Genomic DNA, 19,106 nt, shown 5'->3' on the forward strand with positions numbered 1-19,106 from the left:
ATACAAATGCCAGCAACAGCAGCTAATGAAAGCAACAACAACAATGTCCCATGTAGCAATGAGTTTGAGGCTATCTAGTCTGAAGTCCAGGCTGACAGGATGAAATACATGGTAGGGTGTTGCTACTGATAAGGATGATCTGAAAGGAATACAGTGTGCATAAGGAAAGCTAAAGGCAATCCCAAAGAATTCTATTGTTATGCTGCAAGTAAAAGAAAAATAAATATGAAAGAATAACTCTACTGAATGCAGATAGCATAAGAGTGACAGATGCAGAAGAGGTTGTTCAGCTAATAATGTGCCCATTTTGCTAAAAAGCTATCAACTTGGTATGCAACATTGTACTCAATGCTACCTCTTCACTGGGTGAGAAACTCAGGTGTGTGAAGAGAAATGGGTAGACAGAGAATCTCTACTTTGCAATGAACAGCATGGATTTACTAAGGGAAGATCATGTTTTAGCAACTTGCTCATTCTATAATTCTATTTTCAATCTGTACGTTAACGACATTGGTAAATGACATACAAGTATTTGCTATTGCTAATGATACAAAGATAGGTAGAGTAATCATGAATGCTGCTGATATGCAGTACTTGCAGAATGATTTGAATAGGCTGAAATTGTGGACATGGGAAAATGGATGTTAGTAAATGTAAATTCATGCACTTTGGCATAATTAGATATCAAATGTCATATTATATTGGTGGGATTATGCTAGAAGAAACTGATCAGGCTAGGGATTTTGGAATGTTAGTAGACAGGAAGTTGAAGGTCAGAGGCCATGTAGCAAAGATTGCAAATACAACTCAAAAGATAATTGCAATGCTGAAACAAACTTTCATATGTAAAGATAAGGAGTCATTTTGCCTCTTTACTAGGCCTTGATAAGATTTCACTTGGACTATTGTGTGCAGGTGTGGTCTCCTGATTTCCGTTGTGATTCTGATACAGTGGAGAGAGAGAGACTGCAAAGGAGAGTGTTAAAAATGATATCAGGATTGTGGAATACTGATTATGAAAAACAGACTGAGAATTTGTAGACTGCAGACACTAGCAAACAGGAAAAAGAGGGGTGATATGATTGAGACTTAAACTTCTGAAAGGGTCATATAAGATTTCAGTTGATGGAATTTTTCATTTTATGGAGGGCGGGGGAAAGGATGAGAGGGAATCCTTGGGAGCTGAGAATGAATGCCATCAAGAAAGGGATGAGATCTAGATTTTTTTCTCATAGAGTGGTGCATGACTGAAATGGATTGCCATTTGGAAGTCAAGTGCAAGCAGTGTGAATGATTCAAGAACAAGTATGACAGCTGTTGCATGTAGTAATGTGGCCCTCCCTCGATGAGTCCCTCACTCCTTGGAGGTCTCTTAATAATAATAATATTATGGAATATAGATTACAATGACAAATGTCCTATAGTATTTCTGTATTACTATAGGACATATGTCATTCAGTATTTGTGATTCGGTATTAAGAATCACAACTTTTTGGATGAAAATAATATTCCTACCAAAATGCATACAAATGTCTATTAACTGTGTGTCCGAGAATCAACAGGATTAATAGACCAAAGTACATAAGCATCCACCTCTAATAAGTGTGGAAATTCCTGGGCATAACATGTCATAATAACAAAATGCCATAATGATAAACAGATATCTTAATATGTCTATTGTGAAATATAAAAATTAATGATAGATGCAGTTTTAAAACTACAATACTAAATACAGTTGGAATTTAGTATTTGGAATTGCAACCAAAGCAACTAAGATAATGAGGCCAATATAAATGCCTGTTAATTATCTGTTCTTGACTGTTTTGCCTATTTTGTGATGGTTTCCAGAAAAGGAAATCCTGAACTTCCACACAAGGCCAAATAACTCACCTACAATTGAAAAGCCTTTATAAAGAACTTATAAATTATTTTTGTTCCTAGATAGGATTCCAAATCTCATGTCTTTTTGACAGTTGACAGTGGATTAAGGATAAGGTGAGACATTATGTCAAGTATAACATCAAGCATAAAGACAAATACAGGCCATTGGGCCTGCATTTCTTTGTTTTGATGTTATATACCTGAAATGTTTGAATTATTAAAAACAGCATATTTCAGTTTGTTTCATCGTGCAAATAATAAAAGCAAAACATCCACTTTTAAAATCTGGCTCTACAGTTAATAAATAAAAAATGAATGCAAAACTTATGTTATTAAAGTGATTTATTATCATTAACAGATAAAGAGTGTATTATTCAGATTGTAACATAAATACCATTTACAAAGACATAGAATTTGATTTTTGTCTTACAATGACAGGAATAATCCTCATCTGTTTTAAGAAAATAAACAGACTGGACTGATATGGTATATCTCCAAACTGTTGTGTACAAAATATATATACACAATAAAGAATACTTAAAAAAATTGCAATTTTCAAATATTACAAGAAAATCTAGGAGGGGAAAAAGTACCTTTCTACTATTAATGAAATCATGTTATTGTTAAATTCAAAATATTTAAGAAATGTGACTCAAAACCAAATTTTTAATATGAGAAGGAATGTTTCTTGCTTTATAGGATTTTAAAATAAAGCATCACAAACAAATTGTATATACATACTATGTGTGTGTAAGTAATTTTTATTATATAACGTAAAATTTTCAGTTGCTAACTATAAGTTTAATCTACTTGGGATTCAAAGATTATTACACTTATGGATTTTTTTTTTCTTTAAATTTCCATACAAGAGCTTTGACTTCCATCTGACTGGTAGTGGAGTTCATTTCTGCATAGTTGAAAGATTAAAAGTTTATTTCATCACAGAATTCTGTTGTAACTGCTTTTAACAGAGGCAAAAGTTCATTTTGTAGGAATAGTATAAGGTATTAATTTACAGTGCATCAACAATATCACACATTAACCTGTCTAGGCCATGGCAGTCTTCAATATCATCGCACTTTTCTTCCATTTCTGAAATATCCATTAGTTCTGTGGGCACCAAAAGTCTGCAGTCCAAATCTGCAGAATCAGGAAGGCTGGACTGAGTATTTTGTAAAATATCCATAACTTTTTCCAGTTGCTTTTGGAAGCGCTCTGTGGTTTCCATACGTTGCCGCTTTTGCATTTCTAGCATTACTCGTAATGTTTCACGTGCTTGATGAGGACGAAATTCATTAATCAGATGGTGGATATGAATAAACAAGAGATTTATGTCATCTTTCTTCTCTTCACGCTTGGGTGTGTCAGGACACCGAATCAAAATGTCCAACAGATCAAGAAAGTTCACTAAAATGGAATGATTTAACTTCTTGAGTTCTCGCTTATGATCATAATTTTGAGGATACAGACGTCGAATACCCTGGCTTTCAAGAGGCCTGATGATTTGGTCATCTGTGTGAAATTGTACTCCAAACATGGAATATGAGTCCATGATTGGTTTTGGGGGAGATGGAGCTCTCCCCTTTTGAATGTTTTCATCTGTAAATAAATTGACATACTGCATAGGAGGAAGGGGCAACGAACTCACTTGGGTTGCTTCAGACATTGTGATATTTTTGAACTGCCAGTAAATTATTTAGTTCCAAATTTTATAATTATATGCATAAGCTGACTTTTGAAAAGTAATAGGCTCTTCTTATATAAAAACTGATGTTTCCTAAAAAAACAAAAAAAACAAAACAAATTAAATGTGTAGTATCATATATTTTACAAATATTTATATTTTTATTTATAAAACCTCAAAACAGCAATTCAGTTGATAAAATTTAATAACTTCAAAATTCATGCGTAATGATAATAAATGAGTACTACTGTAAATTCCACTGTATGATACAATTACATGAAATTAAAAGACATTAGTCTTAGTCTGTTCCCTCAGAACATTGGCAACTTCATTCTAAAAAACAAAAACAAAAAAAAAAAGGCCACTTATGTTAACAAGGTTGGTTGAAATAAGGGCCAAAACATCTAAGGTTAGTGTATGTAAACTTCACGTATTCTGGTCAGACCGTGTGTTTAATAGGAAAAAAACACTTTCATACAATACTGATTAAATTGCCTTTGCTTGAAAAGTCCTTAGAAAGATTCATCACATCCTAGATGGGATTCAAATCCTGATATTTCCAACTAAAACTGCAACACCAGTATGTTATGTCTGTTAAATGTATGTGTTCTCTGGTTAGTCCATTTTGCATGATGAAAAACTCTACCACTTCCATATGAGACCAAGTAACTCATCGTCAGTTGAAAAAAATTTTATAAGGTTCCTAATAACTTAGACAGGATTTGAACCGAGGTCTTTCCAAATGAAGGATAAATGTTATGATGTCCTTGCATCCATGCTGCCACAGTAGTATACTTCCTGGTGAAAAGAGATAGTGAGATGGCTATGCCATCTTGACTTTGAGAATAAATAGGTATGCAAAGTATCAAGGTGGAAGGAATTTATGTGGAATAATAAGGCAAGTGACTATAATAGACTAAGAGACCAGCATGGTACAGTACAGCACAGTAAAATACAATGGATGGAAGAATATGAAGGAAGAAAGAGTAGCAATGCATACACTCTAAGGTGAAAAGATTACGCATTTTGGAGTAAAACAGATGATTAAGGAATTCAAACAAGAACTGTAGATGAAACAGAGGTTATAAAAGACAGAGAGAAAAATTAGAATATGAGGAGACTAAGCACTATGATCCAAGGACAATCTGAAGGAATTTTTTTGCTATGTAGTCAGTACAACAAGAAATGACTGCAGATGAATGGACTTGTTAGATAGTGACCAATGCAGATGATTAACAATCACTTTATTGGCATGTTTCATCCTGATGTTCCATCTTGATTTTATTCCTAGAAGTACAGGGAAGGTTAGAGGATTAGAAGTGAATGAAGAAGATGTTTATTAGCTTTTGTCCTCTTTCATTACACTGGCAATGAGCAAATTTTCTTGCTATTCCCCCTTGTTAATCTCTGTCTACATCATTCCAATATTTCATTATTATCAGAATACGTTTGTTTTTTAGTATGACATCATCTAATTGATATGTTTCCACTATTTCATTATGATTCTTTTGTGGATATGTAATATTTGCATGATGGTAAAATCAGCTGATAGTGTTGATATGTTAATTTTCATTAATCTACAGTTAAGTAGTTGGATATTAGTTTCAGCTTTTCCACAGTGTACTGTGATCCTTTAGCATCTATTGTACACTATTCTGATTTTATCAATCCAAAATTTTCCTTCTTTCCATCTTATTTCACATAAACCGAGAATTTTGGTTTTGTTTCTCATAATCTCAAATTTGAAGTTCTCCAGTTATGTATGTCACCTGCAGCAGCATCCTCATATTCCATGTTCCAATACCATAAGGATTTAACATGCTGATGATCTCAGTAACCTTGTTCTATTCTTGCCATACACAGAGTTCTGCTGTGTGTTAGCTAGAAATTTGCTTGTATCACCTGTTCTCATTCTTGAATTTGCCATACATACATACACAAAATATACTGAAAAAATAATTTTTCAGTTTCACCCTAGCTGTAACTTCTAAATTGCAATAACAAGAATATGGGTTTTGGGTATGGCAAAGCTTCTTCTGAATGAACTTGTAAAAGTTCATTCAGAATTATGATTGTTCCCAAATACATGTAACAAGTCAGAGAATGAGATAAGTACCAGGTATCTTAAGGCATATTCCTCATGTTCAACAACAGATTCTGGTTTGATGATTATGATGGCCAGAGTCATGTTGGATATGTAAAGAGGTCTGAGAGTGATTTACATTCCATGAACCACTTCAAACCTGTTTAGCTTGATGGAGAGTGGTGTTGGCAAGCTGCACATGAGATAGGATTTGTGTGCTAGAGGCTATGCAACAAGAAGAATCAACATTTTGCTGCCAACACGAACTATATATAATTAATGCATACTGGATCCAAAGTTTATTATTATTATTACTATTATTATAATACAGGTATTTCCATAGAGCAAAAGACTCGTTGCAGGAGACCCATACTAACCATTATTTACACAATACCTATTATCTCTCTCTCTCTCCTTAAACTCCTTTGCCATTCTCCAAGCAAAAAATCTAGTCTGCACATCCTTACTAACCACAACCACACTTACACAAGTTTTCTTGTTCTCTCCCTACTGATTGTATACTGAAAAATTTGTTTTGTGTCAATCTTATAGAATTCTTTTAAATGCTCCCTTTCCTCTACCTGTTAACTAAACTCTACAACCCACATGCCTATCATCATCATTGGGAGCATGACACAGACCTGTCACCACCTTGGTCACTCATCTCCAAATCCTCTCCACTACATCCTGATTCCAAAAGGAGGTAGTGAAGACCAAATCTGTGCACAGTAGTCAAGATGCCATGAATCATATATAACCTTATATCCCTATCTTTTTACTTATCAGTGTGTTCTTCAACATCCAAGTAATCCTTTGAATTACATCCAAGTACAAGGGATGTCCAGAAAGTTCCGATGGGCTGTTAGAGAAACAAAAATATACTTATACAAACAACTTTATTTGAAATTAAAGTAGACATCTATCACTACTTTTCTACATAATTTTTGCCATTGTTCAGGCACTTATCATAACAGGACACCAAGAGTTGTATACCTTCGTCGTAGAAGGTTGTCACCTATGATGCAAACCACATTGATTACTTCTTTGACCTCGTTGTCATCTTGAAACCACTGGCCACCAAGGAAAGATTTCAGATGCTTGAACAGATGAGATGAGAACAGAACATATCGCAGCACTGCAGTGAAAATATTTAAAAACAGAACTTACTTTCTGGACGTTCCTTGTAATATCACTACCAAATCCATGCAATCCAGTATTATCTGTATGATACAAAGTAGGTAACCTTTTCATCCCGGAGTGAATTATTTTCATTTTGCAACATTAAATTGACAACCACTGTCAATTTATTTCAATAAACCAGCAGGAAATCTACATCACCTTTATCAGCTATTGTCCTCCCCAGTTTTTCATTGTCAGCAAACAACTGAATATTTTTCTCCCTTCAATCATTTCCTATCATTAATTTATTACGGCCACTACTCTATAATTTGTAGAGTAGTGGCCGTAATAAAGAACACCAAGGAACCCCACTAGTCACCCTCATTTGCCTTGACTCCACTCCACCACATGCTACTCTCTGATATCTGCCAGTTATCCTGCCACCCCCCAAATTCATGCTGCCAGCTTCATGTTCATTCTCATTTGCTCCAATATAATGATTTTCCAAGCAGCATTCTGTCAAATGCCTTTGCAAAGTTCTGCAGTCACTATAGTAAAGTGATAAATTACTAATCCATGACTTAGCTTTTACAAAGCTATCTGCTGTAGATTATCATGTCTATCCATCCATTTCTGAATTTTAGCTTTAACCAACTTTTTCAATACTTTAATCACCTCTCCTGAGATATTAATTGGTATGTAATTTGCTACTTCTGCCTTTATGCAATAGAACTACCTTACCCTCGTTCCACTTCCCTGGAACCTTGCAAGAGCTGAGACAGATTAAACAAGTTTGTCAGAAGCACTACCAGTTTTCTTGCACAGTCTCACTGTTGTATTCGCATTGATATTTTTCAATATGCTGAGCACCACCAGTTTTACTTCAATTCTCACACCAGCCCCCATCACGTCAGTAACTGCAAAGTTTCATGCAGATATCTTCAACTATTCTCTTACAAACAGTGTGGACCAGCAGGATTTTGATTCATTAGGCTAATAAATCTTCTGACACTGGTCAATCATTTAAAATTAAGTTCCTCACAACACTAGGTTTGGCCTGTTACCGTGAAAGAGATTTCATTTCTGAAGCATGCAGCTGTAATGTAATATCCAGTTTCAATGAACTGTTTTTGTTGAAATGGATAGTCTGAAATCTTTAAAGTTTTTTGCCCTTTAGAAATACATTAGATGCTTGGGATTATACAAATTAAGCTCTCTCTCTGGAGAGAGAGCTAACACTGCATAAGAGTAAAGGAGAGAGAATGAGGTTAGTGAAACTTCATGGTTAATGCAAAATAGCCCTGCTCTTATGAGACATAGCCAAACTCAACAAAACATATCAAAGGGCTCTTCCCAGAGATATTCTTCAAGGAAAATAGGTCTTATATTACAGATCTGCTAACCTAGCATTTAATTTAATGTATCCGTAAATAAAGGGAGACTTTTTTTTTTTTTTTTTGGCAAAAGTTCTTACTGAATATTCAATAGATTTTCTTTTGTCTATCTATAAGAGAGACAAAATTCCTTCACATAAATTATTTACCTTGGTTAATCATTCTAAATGTCACATTTCCTCTTATGTAAGGTATATCCTTTCTGACTATCCAGTGACAGTGAAAGTTTTATATCAATTTTCTTATCAGAAGATGTTCACAATATATTCTTTGTGAATAACAGAATGCATTATATGGCAAATGCATTCCACTCATCCATATTAAAAAAGAAAAAAAGTCAACTCCTCAGACCTAGATTCCTAAATTTAGTAGCATTCTTAGATAGACAACAACTTTACATGACTTCCAAGGATGGCCTCTCATTCTCATCCTCCACTATATATAATCCTTCGGTATTAATTTTATAAAATCCCCTTACCAATTTAATGGTTTTATTATATTATCTCTTTACTACCTATCCACAAACTGCAATTCATACATCAACTTCTCTCATAACCAACATTCCAGGCCATGAGTTCAAATCTCAATATGGCATGGAAGTTTGTGAAACTCTTTAAATAGTAGATTTTCATCAGAAACTGACAGGTGTGCAGAGTTCATAGCCACTGCACACTCTGAGGATATAATGACTGCAACCAGAATGGTAAGAAACTGATCGACTGGATGGTTAAGCAGAATCTTTTGTTGTTTTAGGATGCCAAAGATATTGAAGCATTCTTTTTCAGGTAGGTAAAAAAGTTATTAGAAGATAGTTATTATTTGCTATCAATGACATGAATCATCACTGTTTAATAACTTACAACTTGGAAATGCACACCAGTCCTACACTTTGGAGTTCAAATCCCTATTACTGCATAATTTCTAAATTCAGATTGGAAATCTTTTGAAAAACAAACCAATTCTTATATTAGATGTATAATATTAATTATGTTATATATATATATCATCATGCTGTACTAACATATGCATTTGTAGTTTAAGCCAACAGAGAGTGCAATTTGGTCGGCTAAGTCCCAAATTGCCAGCTCATTCTCATTCGTTCAGTACCCAGTATACTAATGGGGTGAACCACATAAAGGTGAGGATTGGATATTGGGTCAGAAGCCCCAGTCAGTTCTCTAAATTCCTGAAAGGCAATGTGGAGGTCTCCTTTCAGTTATTTGGCTTTGACCCTTAAGCGACCACATATCAGGAAAGTTCTGATAAGAACCTAGAACAAAAAGTAATTAATGTCTTCTTATATATCCTAAAAGAAAAGATATTTTCTCAAGAAACATTTTTTATATTAAGACATTTTTGTTCTAAGTGTTTATCAGAACTTTCCAGACCCCCCCCCCCTCCCCCGCCCATATATAAAAGATCCTCATAATCATATATGATTTGTGGAAATAAAAATACCTAAAAAAAGAACCACCTCCAAGAGCTTTAAAGAAAAAAAATGTACCTGGTTGGAATGAGAAAAGTGAAAGACTATACTTTTGCTAATGATGAGCCTTCAGTAGAAACAAAACTTGAACGATCACTGAACCAAGCAAGAAAAGAAAAATGGATTGAAAAAATTTGAAAATACAAAGTTTACATGCTTGAGTAGGAAGGCTCCGTTCTCATTGCTATCTTGGTTGTAGCTCTGTATCTCCTAAAAATCTCCAACATAATGGCTTACTACCATGATTAATAACATTCTTGAGACTAATGCTTGCCATCACTCTTCAAAAATGAAGCAATACTGACAACTGAGAAAGACTATGTTGTAGCTCTCTTCTGAGTGATATAAACAAAATTTTTGAAAAGTCCTCTACTTAACAAAATTTCCCCCAATTATTATTATTAATAGTGTGATCCCACCTAAACAAGTTCCCTAAAAAGGATGCTGTGACCAAATATTAGTACTGGCTGCTTAAATTTAGATAAGGTACTTGAAGACTATTTTTACATCATGAGTCATGGTAGATCTTAAGTGAAAGTACTGTAGCAAGTCGGCAACCACTGTTATTTACAAGAACAATTAGAGTCAAAATTCAGTCTGCTATAATTCCAATTTAAAGTCAAATATTACAATTCCTCACTTTTATTCCATAGTGGCTTAAACAGCACAGACTGACAAACTTGACACGTTAAAAAAAAAAAAAAAAACTGGAGCACTTTGAAAATAGTAAAAATGCCTTAAATATCATAAGTTTTCCCCTCTTCTGGACATCTCTACAGATTGCATCATTACACTGGTTTCAATGAAATCTAGCACATAGATATGTATTAGTTCACTGCATGTCCAGTGAAAAATTCAGTTTAATAAGATTAAAATGGGAAGATTAGGAAGGAGAGGTCACATCATTCAGTCATTTGACTCAATTTGGAATACAGTTTATGCTCTTATGGCTATTTCAGTCCAATAGGACATAAATAAAGGGGATCATGGAGGATTATGTCTGTAGCCAATTTTTTTATAGATAACATCATTCATCAAGTTTCAATTAGTCTGAAAATTTTTTTTCATACTCTGCTTTTGCCTTTTTTACTACACTGGTAACTCTTCTTGCCTGTACTTTTACTGCTCATGTGCCTGCTGGTCACCTTTTCCTTGAATTCCCTCCACAGTTTTTTTTTTTTTTTTTTTTTTGTGGCTTCAGCTTAATGATGATATCCATTCATTTAAGTCCCACTTGATTTATTCTCCTGATTCTAGGTAATGTGAAGTGGTAATAATCTTACCACTTCCCATGCACTATCAACATCCAGTCCTTGCAGTTTCACATGCCATTGCACCTGATCCAAGCAATCTCATAAGCTTGTCATACTTACCAGCTCTGTAATTTCACATATACTCCATCTTAACTGAAAATTCTACATTTAGCACCTCCCAAGTCAAGATCATATGATCACTCTCACCAAATGGCAGCAAAGTGGTCACATTGGTTATAGACAAATTCTCAGATGCAACTACAAGATCGAGCACTCTCAAACTCCTAGTATATTCCATCACATGCTGTCTCAGGTAAGTATTCTTTAGTAACTACATAAATTCCATTTCCTTCTTCCCACGTGTCCTCTCCTCCTTCCAATCTATGTTCCCATAGTTACCCCCATAATAATTACCCACCCTCCACCCATTTAGGTTATTTGCCAATGTATATTATCCCCATCATCTTTTCCATCCCCAGTCTATAGAAGCATCCAACTGAATATTTTGTTCCACTGGCCTCTATCTCACACCAGATAGCCTTATATGTGCTATTTTCACTGGCCTACAGTTGACAGTTGAACCTCTACTCTCTCTGGTTGCAGTTCATTGGCTATCATCAACCCCCCCCCCACCTCTCATAATCTTTTCTCTGTCATCCACACTATACCCTTCACATTCTATCCCACTAACTATATCATCTTCTGTCAGCTATGTCTCACTAAAGCCAATGACTTTGGCCAGGATGAACTAACCAAAGTCAAAAATTCCTCCCCCTTGTTCTGAATGCTCCTGCATTAGTGTACATAAAGTGCAAAAGCCCCTTAGGCCCACCGCTTTATACTATCCCATTCTGGTTTGTTACCAGTGGTACTAATTTGGGCATTTTATGCACATTCTTACACTCAACTGCCTCACTGATATCTGAACTACCCCCACCCTGCAAGCTCTAGTTTACCTGATTTTGCACATTCACTTTCACTTCATTCAACAAACTTTTTCTGGACTCTGAACACTAAATTCATTCAGATGCAAACCATCCTCTTGCATTAGTCTTTTGCCCGTCAAATCACTTCACACATCCACCATGTTCCTGCTGAATAACCTATGCATTGAGTCATTCACTACTATGGTCCTCCTCAGCTCCACTCTGTTATACCACGTCAATGGATGCACTATCTCAACTCTCTCACTCTTTTCTTTTGCTACGTCCAGTAATTCTTTCATGTCCGCCCTCATTCCATACTTTTCTCCTTTCAAATAATTCATTCTAGCCAAAAAATCAACTCTTTCATTTTATCCTTTTGCACTCTAATAGCCTCACTAACATCATTAGTTTTTGCACCTTTGGAATGCAATTTACAACTGCATCCTAAAGTCAATTTAATATGCTTGTTCTTAAACCATAAAGTGCCTTCATAGCACAATTGGAAGAATGATGGTGCCCTTTGAAAGGAAAAGCCCTAAGTTTGATTCTTGTCATGATGGGAGGAATCTTTATATATGTTTTTTTTTTTTTTTTTTTCAATTGAAGGTCAGTGAGCTGATCTCATATCATGTAGCCAGGGTTTTCTCTCCCGGAAACTCGGGTTTTTCATCTTGCACACAGAGAAATAATCGGCCTTTAGGGGACACACAATTTACAGACAAAAAATACTAGCGGTAGTGGTGAGCAGTAGATGGCATAGTGTAGATGATGGAGATGGAGAGTTGTAGAGTAGGTACCCTCCCTCGATGAGTCTTTGGATTCCTTGGAGGTGTCAGGAAATAATAATAATGATAATAAAGGGAAAAAGGAGAATGCATCCACAGACAAATATAATATTAATTTAGGAGCCATACTTTTACATGTCTGATGACAATATGCAATGCATAAAATATCCATTACCTTCAAAGTAACAAATTCCTCAATATCAATAATGCAAGATTATCTCTTCAAATGCAATGCTCAGCCTGGATGCTAGATTATTCCCATTACTATCAAGACATACTATATCTTCCAAGTTCTTAAAAAGTATGCACCTTAATATTTCAAACAATTGTTACTCTGCAAATTTTGCAGATTAAATTATTAATCTGCAAAATAAATAAAACACTAATTTCATATGGCTCATTTGCTTTTTTTCTTTTCTATTCATTCAAAGGATAGTGTTTTAAAATTTATAAACATTTGACTAAAACATTAATCCCAAAATATAGCAAGTTCATCACTTTATTTGATGAACTTTATTTGGTACAGCAGATATCAGAAAGTGAGAGCTATCAATGTAGTCACCAATATTATTAACTTTTCATTCACATGGCTTTTGAATTTCATGGATGTGACAAATAATGCCACTATTTCATTTGAAGACAAACAGCCTCTTTAGCAAGAAGAAGAATGTCTCATCTTTCAGATGGAGTTAGCTAAGTGTTCTATTGTTTCAGGGGCAATTGCTAAATGAGAGCAAAAAGACTATCTGTTTGAGAGAGGATGAAACCAAAACATTACATTTCAGAATAATGTCCAGTGTCATAAATGAAAAAAAATTATAAGCAATTGTAATAAAATACTCTTTCATTTGCTTTATAATGAACATTATTTTAAATTTGACTAATAAAACTACTTAGTGTTGGTCTCAACATGATTACAGCTAAAGGGTTTTCATTAAGTGCTACCCCAAACTTACCAGACTGGGCACAAGTGGTACTTAAGGCTTGCTACTACTACTACGTATTGTTGTATTGCTTCTCTGTGAGTTAGTCTCTCAACTGTTGTTTTCTGTTTTTCATGTAAGTGCGGTTAATTGCTTGTTTATTGTGCTCTGCAATTTCCAAAATGAGTGATATGAAAGAAAAACTGTTTGAATTACTCTTTATATGGTGCCAACAGCATATTTGGAGACGTGCAAAGGCTACAGATTTCAAGTTTTCTAGGTATAGGAATGGATAAATGAAGTGCTAATAGAGGATTTCATGTATTTAGGATGTCCATCTACAAGTTGTAATTATAAAAAAATGTCAAAAACTGATTCACAAAAACAAGCATTGTACTATCCACAAAGTAGAAGTCCATTATGGCTGTCTAAGGAGTAAATTCTGAACATGTTATAAATTGCATGTCCAAAATTTATGCCTCATACGTCCAGTTCCTCTGTGTCTGCATCAAGAATGTGTTAGAAAAAGCCAAAACTTCTTATCCAACATGGCGATAAGAGTTGGATTATAGGTTTCTGAAACCAAACGGCAGTCCTATCAGCGGAAAAGTCCATTATTATGTCCAAGGAAAGAAAGACGGTCTTTCCTTGTGAAGGCAAATCTATTATTGCTTGGTTGCTAGTATTATTTATAATATTTTTAGACATTTCAGAGAAGCTGCTTACTAAAATGCCAACTAGACCTATCATATTGTGGATAATTTTCTGTCTGGTGTAACACCATCATCATCATCCTGTTCTGGAGATTAAACATGAAATCAGATATATTTATTCTCCAGAACAGGAGTTCTGACTTCCATTCCTTTTCCATTCAACATATGGTGTGAGTGATGTTTTTTAAGGGTATGGCAGATGGTAAAGTGGAGAAGGTGAACCAGGCCTGTTCTGGAGACTAAACACTGTTCAGCAATTTTCAAATCTACAAAAAGCAAAGTAGTTGTGTTTTGCTGGGTCATGAAAGTAAGTCACCTACCACCAAGCAGGTCTAGTTGACATTTTCCTCCAACTAGGAATTATGCAGTGTGGAAATAACCAAATGGATATTAGGGGCATGCACTGAACGTAGACAAACACACTTGGATATGTCATTCATAGCGAGAGCAATTAGTCTTATTATGATGCAGCCTTCACAGTGTTTCCTTCTCCAGCCACAGTCTGGCAAAGTATATGTGGTAAACCTATGCACAATTGGGAACCTCTTGCATTACTATTAGGTTCATCTCTATGTACTATCTAACATCTGGTCTGCAGAACTGCTTTACTCACATTAGGATGATCCACAGACTGGCAGTAGGCAGTACAGAGAATTAAAAATCCAATGGAAAACTCATCGCAAAGCTACCTGATCAGCTGGTGATAATTGTGCTGCCATATCCTCTGCCAGCTTGTGCCTTGGGGGGGGGGGAGACTGAGGTAGGGCAGTATGGTATGCAGGTGACTGACACAGTAAGCAATATTATATAGTATAGAGACTAGATGCTTTCTCTATATGGGTGTCCTGTCTAAGAATATCTCTTTTCAATTATGTCCCTACTCCATTTAACTTCAAAAACCTCCCAAATGTAAATCAAATATAGTGTTATTGCAGTTTAAAAAAAATCCTTACAAAAAACCCTACTCTGACATCTGCTTCACCATCATTTGTGGAATAAGTGGAAACTAAACTTAATGATGTACATCACCACTTAATAGACACCTAGATCAGGCTGCCTTTTTCCGACTGAACCAAAATGAGCAGCTACAGTAACTATTTTAACTGTCCACATTACTCAGTATGATTATTTCTATCAGAGTGCCAAATGTTCACTTGCACAATCTGCTATTCCTTGCCAGAGGAGATGACAAATCTTTAATTTCCTCTTTACAACTTGGCTTAAGGCTTCTTTGTCCCACTATGTATCATTCATTCATCTGTTATCTCTATCATACCATTAATTCTGAAAATCAACCAAGGGTAAGAAATCATTTCTTACCCTTGAAGCCTTATTTCCAACAGTTAGCTACTAAAATTGTGCAGTCAACTTCCTTAATGTCCACAACTCGAACTAGCTCCTTTCCCAATTCCACTGATAAAACTAGTCCGTAGAACTGGTTTCAACCACAGTATCGAGATCATCATCAGGAAAACATACATATGTGCAAGACATAAGCTACATGCATGACACTACACAAAATTAATATAAATCTAAATCCAATTTTTTTTTTTTAACCTATGGTTTAAAAAAAAAAAAAAAAAAAAAAAACTTCTTGATCATTCTTCTCTTCCAATTTTTTCATAGCTAAAAAAGCATCTCTATACTTCATATTTAGCCTAGTATCTAAGACCCTTTTACTTCTAATTATGAAAATAACACTCGATGTTTCAAACCTCAGTATTGAGTTCATCATCAGGAAAAGATACATATGCACAAGACGTAAGCTATGTAACACTACACAAAAGTAAGATAAATCTAAATGTTTTGTTAATCATTTACCCTAGCCTGACCTCTGGTTAAAAAATAATAATAAATAATAAAAATTATACAGAAATATAAATTAACAAAATAAAATAAATTTTTATACTATTATCATCATCAAATTCCTGACATGTACCCTCAAGGTGTGTACAGGATATGATAGTACTACGTGAAGCTTACATCATTACTAACTTCATATCAACAATTTTCCTAACTTCATATCCAAATCAATTTGTTATCTGTCAAGACTAACATTATCAGATCTTATATTTATGTCTTCTCAGGCAATTTTTTACTTATCAATCCACCTATATCTTGGTCTTTTTCCTGCCAACCTGGAAGAGAACACTTGTTTTGCTAATTTTTCCTTTCCCATTCTGTTTAAGTGACCATACCACCCGAGATTAGCTCTGCAAGCACATTCCTGGATGCTAACAATGTTGAGTTCTTTCCTAACATCCCCATTTTTAATACGATATTGCCATCGATGCCATCTGTTCATGCCCCTAAACTTTCAAAGGACTCTCATATCTCTGGTCTTTAGTCAAGTGTTTTACTTCTGACCAAGCTCTCAGATCCATAAGTTAAAATTGGCTTGAATACTGTCTTGTATATGGCTAATTTCTCTCTTATTCCATATAAATTTATTCAGTTGACTTCTTACCATACCAGCTTTGTTTATTCTGTTGTCTATTTCCATATTTAGTTTTGAGAGAATGTGCCAAGGAATTGACTGTGCCCTTGACCTGGCTTTTCAATGAAAGTCTGGCTGCGGGAAAGGTGTCCATGGAATGGAAGGAAAGTAAGATAGTGGCATTGCATAAGAGCAGTAGCAGACCGGAAGTGTCTAATTATAGGCCAGTTTGTGTATCATCAGTAGTTAGTAAGATCTTGGAGAAAGTAGTGAGGGACCATATACAGCATTGGGTAGATGAGGGTAATGTTATCAGTGAGAGTCAACATGGATTTCTGAAGGGCACTCTTGTTTTAGCAATATGCTAGCCTTTTATGATAAAGTTACATGAGCATTAGATGAGGGAAAGGCATATACTGCCATTTTCCTAGACTTAGCAAAGGTATTTGACAGGGTGCCACATGATAAGCTGATATTCAAGTTGCAGCACATGGGTCTGGATATCAGATTGGTCAACTGGATTCAGGATTGGCTGTCCAATAGGTATCAGAGAGTTGTATATGGTGGAGCAATATCAAAGAGGCAGAAGGTTACAAGTGGGGTTCCACAAGGCTCAGTACTGGGACCTATATTGTTTAACCATTATATCAATGACATTGTCTGTGGATTGCAAGGGGATATTCGGTTGTTTGTGGATGATGCGAAGCTGGGAAGGGTTATTAGTAATAGTGCAGATGTGCACTATTAATGCAGCAAAATGTAAGGTCTTGAGGTTTGGGACACATCGAAGGGATGCTGCATACTCTATGGGAGGAGTTAAACTGGAGGAAGTAGGAGAGACAAGAGATCTGGGTTTAATGATTGATAGAAACCTGAAATTTAGGGGACATATTGCAAATGTAGTGAAGGTAACGCCGAAGATTGCTGCAATAATGAGAAGGACACTGACCTGCAGAGATAAAATGGTTATCATTCCATTGTATAAGACTCTGATCCCCAAGATTTGAAGGGGATAAATTAACTGTGGAAAGGGTAGAAAGGCAGATAACAAAGATGGTGTCGGGACTGTACAACGTTAGTTATGAGGATCGGCTGAAGGAGTGTGGACTGCAGAGTTTGGTGGATAGAAGGAGGGGGTGATATGATTGAGACTTTTAAACTGTTGAGAGGTGGTTACAGGGGTGACACTAGGGAGTTCTTTCGCTTGGTTGAACAGCGGGAAGGAGTCATGACAATGGGCCATCCCTGGAAGTTACGAAAAGAAACTGAGAGAAAGAGGGTGAGGAGTGGTTTCTTTGCATGGAGGGGTTGAACCATGGAATGCATTGCCTGATGGAGTGGTGAGAGCGAGAACGGTCAATGAGTTTAAGGAGTGGTATGATAGACTTTGTGTTTCCTAGGAGGGACCTCCCTCGATGAGTCTTGATAGACTTGTGTTTCTTAGAAAGAACCTCCCAAGATGAGTCTTTTGACTCCATGGAGGCCTGAATAATAATAATTAATTTATCATCTTCACTAAAAATCGTGCCTAAGCAGCTAAAATGTTTTACTTGTTCTATAGGTTCTCCATTCACGATGCAGTTGATATTTTAAATGTTTCTGCCTATTTTCATTGTCTTTGTCTTGTTACTGCTGACCTTCATATCAAATCTATTACAAGTTATTCAATTTAGTCAGGGAATCTTGTAGACTTGTACTGGATTTATTTAAAAGTATAACATCATCTGCATAAAGTAAACAGCTGAGATTAACATTTCCAATTTTGATATCAGGTTTAATACCACTTTACTTCATAACGTGATCAATATAGATAATGAATAACAGAGGGGATAAGATACATCCTTGTCTGACACCAGATTTAATTATTATTCATGACACCTCCAAGGAGTCCAAAGACTCATTGCAGGAGGATACTTATTGTACAACTCTCCGTCTCCACCACTACACTGAACCTCTACCACCAATCAGCGCCATCTACTGCCCACCAACACCACAGGTAGTATTTTTTGTCTGTAAATTGCGTGTGTTCTGAAGGGCCAATTTGTCTGTATGCAGGATGAAAAACCCTGCCACCTCTGTATGAGATCTGCTAACTCACCTTCGATTTAAAAACTTCATATAAAGATTCCTCCCATCATGACGAGACTCGAGCTTAGGCCTTTTCCAATTGAAGGGCGCAACATACCATCGTTCTTCCAATTGTGCCACAGAGGTGCTTGACCCATCTTCCTGTACATCCTTCAGTTCTAACTGTTGACTTACAACTCAAATAAAAACTAAGTATTGCTTGATATAATGTCCCATTGACACCATATAACTGTAGCGTTTTGAATAGCTTTCTCTTAGCACCTTGTTATATGCCTTTTGCAGGTCTACAAAACTTAAATACAGATCTTTGTTATATTCCCATGATTTCTCAACA

At 35.6% G+C, this 19,106-nt stretch overlaps 1 protein-coding gene across 1 annotated transcript in view; it reads right to left on the reverse strand.

Moving 5' to 3' along the window:
- Window positions 1–2,205: 2,205 nt before the first annotated feature.
- The window catches only part of MED7 (mediator complex subunit 7), a 31,323-nt gene continuing 14,422 nt past the window's right edge, over window positions 2,206–19,106 (reverse strand). The window contains exon 2 of the mRNA XM_090402884.1: window positions 2,206–3,658. Within this exon, the coding sequence (XP_090259010.1) occupies window positions 2,894–3,547 (654 nt within the window). The 5' untranslated portion in view covers window positions 3,548–3,658 and the 3' untranslated portion in view covers window positions 2,206–2,893. The remainder of the gene's footprint in view (window positions 3,659–19,106) is intronic.

The sequence above is a fragment of the Typopeltis vanoorti genome, chromosome 13, assembly GCF_054136105.1.
Source record: "Typopeltis vanoorti isolate ZY-2024b chromosome 13, IOZ_Tvanoo_1.0, whole genome shotgun sequence".
NCBI lineage: Eukaryota > Metazoa > Arthropoda > Arachnida > Uropygi > Thelyphonidae > Typopeltis > Typopeltis vanoorti.